At 31.3% G+C, this 9,986-nt stretch overlaps 1 protein-coding gene across 1 annotated transcript in view; it reads right to left on the bottom strand.

Moving 5' to 3' along the window:
- Nucleotides 1–9,986, bottom strand: part of LOC106462272 (PH-interacting protein-like) — a 110,946-nt gene that overhangs the window by 17,329 nt on the left and 83,631 nt on the right. The window contains exons 24-26 of the mRNA XM_013922172.2: nucleotides 8,213–8,386; nucleotides 4,327–4,600; nucleotides 2,838–2,898 (exon numbers count right to left, since the gene is read on the bottom strand). Coding sequence (XP_013777626.1) covers nucleotides 2,838–2,898; nucleotides 4,327–4,600; nucleotides 8,213–8,386 — 509 coding nt within the window. The remainder of the gene's footprint in view (nucleotides 1–2,837; nucleotides 2,899–4,326; nucleotides 4,601–8,212; nucleotides 8,387–9,986) is intronic.

Raw genomic sequence — 9,986 nt, 5'->3', positions numbered from 1 at the left:
CTAAAATAATACAAGAACATCATAGAAATATATAATGTTTTATAAAATTTTCTCATCATTGTAGAATTTTTCATATATAATAAAGTCAAAATCAGCACCATAGTTCACAATATTATGTGAGCCATATTTAAAAAAGCACTACATAATAAAGTAAAAAAAAATCCCGTATAAAAATTATAACATTATTTTAAATATGACTACAGACAGTTGGAAAAGAAATGCATAAAAAAATTCAAACTCCAAAATTTGTATATAAAATAAAAAATAAACAGGTATATGGTCAAATTTAAAAAAAAGTTATTATAACAAAAGAGAAAGCTCAAAATAAAATTTCATTATAAAAAACAGCAAAATGTTCAAAGAGGAAAATAAAATTAAAAACTTCTATTTTAGTACACAAGTTACTTAGAACCTATATTTCAAAATATTTACAGAGACAGAGTGCTAAAAACAACAGAAAAACACTATATATCTCACTAACTTGGAAAATCTAATATCTTATGTGCATAGTAATACTTGTTGAAATCAACAAAGCACTAAAAATAAGAAAAAAAACGCCATAGATCTCACTATTTCTATAAACCTAATATTTGTTGAAAAATGATAAAAACTAAAAAGAAGAAAAAATGATATATATATATATAACAAATATTGAAATATAATATTTTGTGTGCACACTGGCTTAGAAAATAATAAAGGAAAAACTGAAACTACTTTGAGAAATTTGTACTGAAGTTTTCACACCTATGACAACTCAAAAGAGGTAAAAAAAAACAATTGTGATTTATAAATTAAAATTTGGATAAGTACAATAGATTTTTTGTTTTGCTTGTAATTAAGCACAAAGCTACACAATGGGCTATCTGTGCTCTGCCCACCACGGGTATCGAAACCCGGATTCTAGCGTTGTAAGTCCGCAGACATAAGTACAATAGAAGTGGTATAACACAGAGTACTAGTGGGAATATGTTGCTAAACAAAATATTATTTTTTTACCTGTGGAAGAGTTAGAAAAATAAATTTTATGGGCATAAAAAATAACGTAAAAAAAGAATAACATTTCTCACAGATTGCTTGAAGACATAACCATCCCAAATAAATAACAAATACAACTACTACTCTCTAAACCATATCTAAAAACTTTGTCAATCCTAAAAATAACACATACACCCAAACCAATGAAAACCTATCATTGCAGTTCAAACAACAAATACCCACATGAAGAAATACAAAAAATTATTAAAAGGGAAGAATTTTTGTGGAGAGAATAACATGAGAGCTGTGAGTCTTTTCTCTATGTACTTCTTTAGCTGATGTATATATTCCATTGTATGCTCAACAGGAAATAAACATTATTGTTTATAAAGACTATGTTATTAAAAATGCACAGAAATATTTCCAACTAGCAAATATTAACTACAAACAACCAATAATAAAAAGAATAAAATAATCCATCAAAAACTATAAAAATAAGATAACATATTTAGTTAAATTCTTGATTACAGCCAAACAGGTAATTAAAAAAAAACAACTTAAAAGTAAAAGGACTGAGGTACTACTATGCATATCCACTGTCTAACAGGGGTCCATGAGAGTAGCAAAAACAAAATGTATCAAATCAGTGCAGAACATTTAAGCAAACATTAAATGCACCTTCAATCACTCACGCTTGTACATGGCATCATTCATAAAACTATTTGGAAAGGGGAGAGCACATACTAATTTTTCCTTGGAGCCTATGATGGCTGTTGGGAGCCCTGCTAGTATGGAAGTTTAGCCAGCTCTAGTGTTTACTTGATTTAGTTAATGCAAGTTGAAGTATAAACTAAAGAAAGCTCATGACTTAAGCATTACTTTTCCAAACTAGTGCTAACTAGTTTAAAGAAAGTTCAAGACTTGAGCACGATTCTTCTAGCAACTTGTGCCAACTAGTTTAAACAATGCTAAAGACCTGAACACTACTCTTCCAGCATCTTGTGCCAACTAGTTTAAAGAAAGCTCAAGACTTGAGCACTACTCTTGTAGCAACTCATGCCAACTAGCTTAAAAAAGCTCAAGGCCTTAGCACTGCTTTTCCAGCAATTCATGCTAACCAGTTTAAAGAAAACTCAAGAGACTTGAGTGCTACTCTTCCAGCAACTCATGCCAACTAGTTTAAAAAGAAGCTCAAGACCTGAGGCACTGCTCTTTCAGTAACTCATACTAACTAGTTTAAAGAAAGCTCAAGTCTTCAGCACAACTCTTCCAGCAACTCATGCCAATTAGTTTAAAGAAAGCTCAATCGAGTACTACTTTTTAACAACTCATGTCAACTAGTTTAAAGAAAACTCAATCAAGCACAACTTTTTTAACAATTCACATCAACTAGTTTAAATGAAGCTCAAGATTTCAGCACTACTTTTCAAACATTTAATGCCATCTAGTTTAAAGAAGGTTCAAGACTTCAGCACTATTTTTCAAACAACTAGTTTTATTTAATTGTTTACTTCTTCATGCTCTCCAGGCATTAAGAACATGTTAAAATGTTATCTTATATACTTCACACGCAACAAGTACTTAGATTGAACTAATAGTCATCTCATAACTGCATAACACATAAAGACATATTTATTTTTAATACTAAATTAATATTCTTGCAAATGTCAGAATATTTCCCTGGATCTCATCATATAAAATGGTACTGTTAAAGTTAAAATATTTCCTCTTATAACTTATGGTTATATTGAATTACACGTAAATATTAATTTGCTTAAGTCTGCAATATTATCCACATAATGCATCACTTTGAGGCTCTAACTGAATAAATTTAAAGAATGTATATATATATTCACATTTACTTTAAAATCAGTAACGAGTACAGAAACAACAGGTTCGGACAATGCAAGAGGAGCCCAAACACTGTCGGGAGAAAAAGGATGCCTCATATAGTGATTAATCTCCTGATGAACGATAGCCAAAAAATCCTCAGTCAAGACCTCACACCAAAAGCCAGTTATGGTAATCAAAGTAGCAGTTATAGTATCAAAAGTTGTAAAACACAAACTTTGGAATTCAGCTGAAACTGTGAAGTTATCACGACAAACTGCTACAGAAAAAACTAACCGCAGCAAAGGAATAAATCAAGTAAATCACTTCTTCGCAAAATAAAAATGAAAAGAACACCTGAAAGGAGCACAATTGAAAAACGTCTGCACTCAATCACTGCCTAACGAGAAGTGATAGCTCGGTAGAATTGAACTGAGGGAGTCACATGCATCAGGAGGTTGTGTCGCACTCCAATTGGTGGAGGATTGTCAGATGATGATATACATGTGAGACACAGTTGAACCACGTTGATCATGGGATACATGGAAGTTCAAGACTTGTGGCATGCAAAACATTTTTGCATATAGTAGGCAGCACTGAACGAGAATAGCTATACATGTGAGAGGAGGTAACGTACCCTATCAGAATTCAATATATATACATTTATATAAGATATAAAACTATAATTTCCAATAATACAATACCTCATTTGGAAGTGTACTAAGGCTAATTTTACACTTCCAAATTAACTTGTAAATAAATTGTACCTCCTAGGTGCCATACCAGAAATTTTGGACATTTTCTATAGCTTCTTGTTTCATTGTTTTTTCTCTGAATAGCTTTCATCAACTTTCGAAACATCTTTATGTTTTAGATAGTATATTTAGCTATTCAACCCTCTATATAAAACAGAAGTGGTATAGTTCTTCTTTTCAGTCCATAAGATTTTAATGTTTTAAGTCGTATCTCTAGCTAATTGACCCTTTATGTAAAATGAGAGTCATAAATGATTTTAATGTTTTACATCATATCTCTAGCTATTCAACCTTCTATGTAAAATGAGAGTCATAAATGATTTTAATATTTTTACATCATATCTCTAGCTATCAACCTTCTATGTAAAATGGAGTCAGTAAATGATTTTAATATTTTACATCATATCTCTAGCTATCCAACCTTCTATTGAAAATGAGAGCAGTAAATGATTTTAATATTTTACATCATATCTCTAGCTATCCAACCTTCTATGTAAAATAGGAGCGGTAAATGATTTTAATATTTTACATCATATCTCTAGCTAGTCAACTTTCTACGTAAAATGAGAGCAGTAAATGATTTAAATGTTTTACATTGTATCTCTAGCTATTCAACCTTCTACGTAAAATGACAAGTTCTTCCTCCAATTTGAGTATTACCAGCTAATTATAATAGCTTTGCAGTTACTTTAGTTTTTCTTGATATGAGACTTCTATTTCAGCACTTAACTACCAGATTCTAACTTATTTATGAACTCAATACTACCTGTAGAAATGATTTTCCAATCTGGCTTTAATGGTACTGAGGTCAACTGGATACTCCACAACAAGAGCGTAGTCAGGGTAAAGATTCAAGTCCACAGGTACAGTGAATGGCTCTGCAATGGCTAATTCCATAATTTGCTCAAGACCTCGTGCTAACCTGCTGCACTCTTCTTCTTGTCCACATTTAGGCCATTCAGATGGTTTGGGAGAATACCTAGTACCGATTTGCTCGTTTTCAGCAACACCCATATTTTGCCCATGTCTGTCACGTAGCCCTTTTGATCAAAGAAAAACATTTGAGTACAATTCTAGTCTAGGTTCAACTCCTTTTAACACCAAAAAGTAACACACTATATTAATTCATTTCTAAATTACAGAGCCATGTTGATACAGATAATAGCTACTTCACCATCTTCACAAAATAAAACATTGTTCCAAACTACTTTGTAAAATATTTGTACTTTCAGATAAAATGTTCTAGAGTACATTAAATTGATAAAAAACATTACAGCACTGAATACTATTCATACCTCAATATCACAAACAGCCTTTTGAACAGTTTTGAAGAAAGTTAAGGATTAGACATGTGAGCCAAATGCTAATATTTTTAAGCCCTTGAATAGTTGGTAGGTACCAGGAGATTGGAAGTTGGCTAATGTTACACCATTTTTTAAGGGAGGAAATCAAAATTGTCCATTATATAATTATAGGCCTATTAGTCTTACAACAGTAGTGGGAAAAGTTTTTGAAAGTGATAAAGGATGCTTTGTAAAGTCATTTAACAAAGGTTAAAATTTTGTTGGATAGTCAGCATGGTTTCACTAATGGAAAATCTGAGGTTACTGCTTATGTAGATGAGGGTACAGGTGTGGATTTAGTGTATCTGGATTTTCAGAAAGCACTTAACGAGGTGTCATATAAAAGGCTTCTTAAAAAATTATCACTATAGGTTTGGGGGTATAACTTGCCTGACTAGATATAAAAAAAGCAGAAGGTTGTTATACATGGAGTTCAGCAAAGTTGGATTATTGTCACAAGTGGGGGATCTCAGAGTTCAGTGTTAAGACCTTTGCTTTTTTTTGTATTTGTATCAATGACTCAATAAAGTTTTTAAATTTACTGATGATATTCAAGTTTTTGGGTGTTGCTGGCTTTGATGAGGACACTGCTGCTGTGTCACAAAAGGATTTAGATTTTTTGGTGAGTTGGGAAGTCAATGGCAGTTGGCTTTTAATTATAATAAATACATGTGGGTTATCATAATTTAAATAATATGTATGATTTTCATAGGAATAACTTTAACAGTGTTATGGAAGAAAAGGACTTTGGCATTCTGGTTCATCAGCCTCTTAAGCCATCTAAGAATGGTGGAGCAAGTACAGTGTTAGGTTGCATTTACAGAAACATTGAAAATAAGTCTAAAGAGATTATAATTGCCTTGTATAGGCCACTGGTTAGGTCTTACAGTGTTCAATTTTGGGCTCATTACTTTATGAAGTACATTGAATTGTTGGAAAGGGTTCAGAAGAAGGTTACTAGGATGGAAAGGATGTTTTACAAGGATCGGTTAAGATCTCTGAAATTGTTTTCTCTTATCAAAAGAAGAGTTAGAGGGGAACTGATTGAGGAGTCTAAGACTGTTAAGGGAATTGATATTGTTGATGCATCATATTTTTTTTTTTTTTATATTTAATTTTGAGAATCATAAGACTACGGGTCACAAATATAGATTTTGAATATCATGTTTTTTTTTAATGTAAAGGCTTTTACTTTATCCGTTATTTTCTCATCCCTAACACTAACTGTAGCTAAATCATCACTGTACACAGATATGAAATTTTGAAAATCTAACCTATATAAAAGCCAGTGTGTATTACATCACACTTGGTGTCTAGAAATAGAAGGAGTCATAAAAGCCAAAATGCATTTATCCAAACAGAACAGTTCAAATACTGTCTGACTATTCTGATTTTAGTGACTGGGGTGCAAAGGGGAGGGGGGTGCTGTGAAACCTTATAAGTGTAATGAGTGTTGGTATAATAAGCCTAAAGTAAAGACACAATATGGGATCACCTAGCCAACAGCCAAGTGCATAAAATGTATCATAAAAGTAAAAATATCGATTTAATTTAAACTTAAATCCTTTCTGAATTAAGCTATTTTCTGCTATATCACCAACAGTTTTAATAAAAAACAAACCTCTTTAATGAGTAAAGACTAAATTACAAAATCAACAAATATTTTTCCAGTTTTGTTGTCTAAACATTTCATTTTATGCTTTCAGTACATAGACTAATAACAATATTAGGTTATACTTTTGTTGCTAATCAGCATGACATAAAAACCATTGTTACCAAAACACAGTGGCTTTTCTATATATTAGAAGTTATTATTCTAACTGATTTTTACCAATAATTATTCTATGAATACGCCACAAATTAGTTTCATGAATGATCTTAATTTTGAATAGCTCACAAAGGAGCTTACCAATGTCTGACTGCCTCGACTGCACTTTTCTGTGTCTTTGTTGGCAAGGTTGATTTTGCAAAATATATTTATCTCAGTTAGCTATGAAATGTGAGGTTAGGGTATACTATGGCGTAGTACTTGGCCCGTCATTTTTGACGGCCTATACTCTAGTTATGAAATGAAATCAACAATACCTTTTTTTCCTTTGAATGAATTATTTGTTACCATTTTTAAATTCCATTATCTTCAAAGTTTCATCTGTTTACCTTTGTATGTATTTTGTTTTAATTTTATAGTTTTACTGCCTAGATTGTACAATTTTTAGTTTTTTTCATGTATGAAGAGTGGCACATCATGTAAGTAAATTTTCATACATCTATGTGAAGCTTTGGAGTAGTATTCTCATAGTTACCTAAGGCTAATTTTTCTCTCTAAGACTTTGTCAACAGAAAAATTCATTCACCTTTCAGATATGCATTTTAAAATATAAATCACTGAAATAGAATTTAATTTAACAATTTTAATTTAACAGCTTTTCTAACTATGCTATCTAAGGTAAAAAAACTTGTTAAATGGTATGAGTATCAACTTACATATCAACATGTAAATTTGCTAGTCTAACATGCATTACTGCCAATTTCAAAAGGACTATTGAAAGTTTGAAGTTGAAAATAAGTTCTTTCTAGTGGTTTTAAACATGTAGATCAAGTAAAAGCCCATAGTTTTGAATATACCTTAAAAGTTAAAGATAAAAAAGCAGGGTTTTTGTAAAAGATAGATAGGCAGAGTTTCTTTCATGGGTTAGGAAAATTTATTGATTTTTCATTACAAAGAGAAATTATGATATTGATACTGTACTTTTGATCTTCGATTAATATATAACAGCAAATTTTTATGCTATGTTGTTGTTGTTTTTTAAGATGAACATTTGGAGATAAAAAATTTTCATTCAGAAAATTTCTTAAAATGTCAGCAAAATATTTGTACTGTTGCGTCATCGAGATCACGTGATTCTCATGCCCTCTACTTTCTAGAACTATCCTGTACTTTGGTGAATGCTCTAGTATTTACTAGATATAGGGTAGTCTGGTATATAAAAGAGGGTGACAACGTGAGAATAATGTAATGTGTGTGTAGATAGTGAGTAACTGAACTGCAGTCACAGGGTATTGTTGAAGTTAACGTTCGTTCGTTATAGTGTTTGTTTTAGCGCGAATATTGAAATTAAGTGTATCGTAAAGTTATATTCACAAAGAATAAACCAGTTTTATTACGTAAGGACTTGTGTCGCTAAAGTTTCGTCGGAACGAAGTTACGGAAAGTTAATTAACAAACGGAGACGTAACAGTACCATATACTTCAACTGTTTCAAATTGATAGAACAGATAAGTTATAACTTTCTAGCCAGGAATGCTTACAATTATGAATCAGAGGTTCTAAGTCCCAAGGGCTCAACCTCTCCATCTCTTGATTGTCCAATTTAACAAAAAAACATTGAAACATGCAGTCAGGATACTCTTCTTGTAAAGGTTCTTGATGATCAATTGTTCCAAGCTGCCAAGTATTATTTTTCATACATCTAAAGCGATCTCCTGAGAAAAAAAGCACATATATAAAAGTAAAATGTTAATGTTTTCAAAAGCTCTTTATAATGAAATAACAAAAATGTTTACTTTTTATTGTGCAAGTTATACAAAAACATACTCAAGACAACAAAAGATCTTATAAAAACATTTTGTAAGAAAATATCAAACAATCAAGCAGGGGATGCTTGAGACTTTAATTATAAAGGTTATTAGTCAATATACTAATTTTATTTAATGCTAACTTTTGATAAATAAAGACTTGGAATATGAAACAGGTTATGGTTCCTCGGAAGTAAAAATGAAAAAGAGTTGAAAATGTTGAGTATGTTTTGGGCCACAAGGTGGGTTCAGAGTAGTTGAGAAAAGATTTACTTCTTTTAACCATTTTCTCATTGCTTGCCAGTGCTGAAGATTTGAAGATAATTAATTATTAATCCAAGTGCATGTAATATATACAGATAACTCAATCCCTAAATACTTGATGGAAAAATCAAAAGCATTTTAATTTGTAATTTTGCAATGAAATAATAGATTAATACCTCATGTATAACACACCACAAGTTCATTATATTGTGCAAAAGCCTTTCATGATAGAAATTTCACTACAAAGTAAGAGCTCATAACTATAGTCATCACAACAAACACCATCACTGATGTGATAACAGCTATATAGTCAAGACATTCATCCTTGTACTGTTACTACAGATCGTGAAACAATACATGTAACCATAATATTTGAGAAGAAAATAAAGAAATCTGTATATATATATATATATATATATATACCTGATGGCAAGAAACCCACTTTGAGACTATTAAAGTTTGGAAACAAAAAATATATAACAAAAAATACAACATTTCGACAAGGTTTTGTTATCATAAGGTACCCGGAGGGTACAATATGTATATATTGTGTATAAATTGCAAAAACTGAAGCACTTCAAGAATTCAAACGAATTTCTTGTAAAAAATATCAAATAGCAATGAAGCTATGGTGATTTCTCAAAAAAAAAAAGTATAACTGCTCTCTTAACTTGCTCACCTGTTTTCAGGTCAAATACATTAAAATCACAATTAATTTCTAATGTTTTTGCATTGATGGAGTAATGAGGATTCACTTCATGTGATGGATTACTTTTATGAGATTTTCTTCTTTTTTTAAACATTTAGTGCAAATGTAAATTTAAAAACACATAACAGTATGTTATATCACATTATCATGAATTTCACTTTAAAATGTACACACACACAAACATATATATATACACTGAGTGGTCACAAGTAAATAGATACCTAATTTTTCATCATTAAACTGATTTATGCTAACTAATTTGTGTTCACAGAGCACCATATAAATGAAAAATGGTCCGCACACAAATTATCTTGTGCTACAACATGCCTAGAACTCAAGATTCTCTCGAATTGTCAGATTTTGTTAGAGGTCAAGCAGATGGTGGAATAAGTCAGTGGCAAATTTCGCAAAATTTGGGAATCCCGCTTTCGACAGTCAACAAAATTATCGTGCAGTTCAGGAAACATGGCAAGGTAACAACTGAGCAGCGACCGGGTCGTCCTGGTTCATTGGAGAGGACAAAAAGGCCTGACA

This window comes from Limulus polyphemus, unplaced genomic scaffold, assembly GCF_000517525.1.
Source record: "Limulus polyphemus unplaced genomic scaffold, Limulus_polyphemus-2.1.2 Scaffold1130, whole genome shotgun sequence".
Taxonomy (NCBI): domain Eukaryota; kingdom Metazoa; phylum Arthropoda; class Merostomata; order Xiphosura; family Limulidae; genus Limulus; species Limulus polyphemus.
The sequence above is the reverse complement of the archived record's forward strand: the minus strand, read 5'-3'. Positions and strand labels throughout refer to the sequence as shown.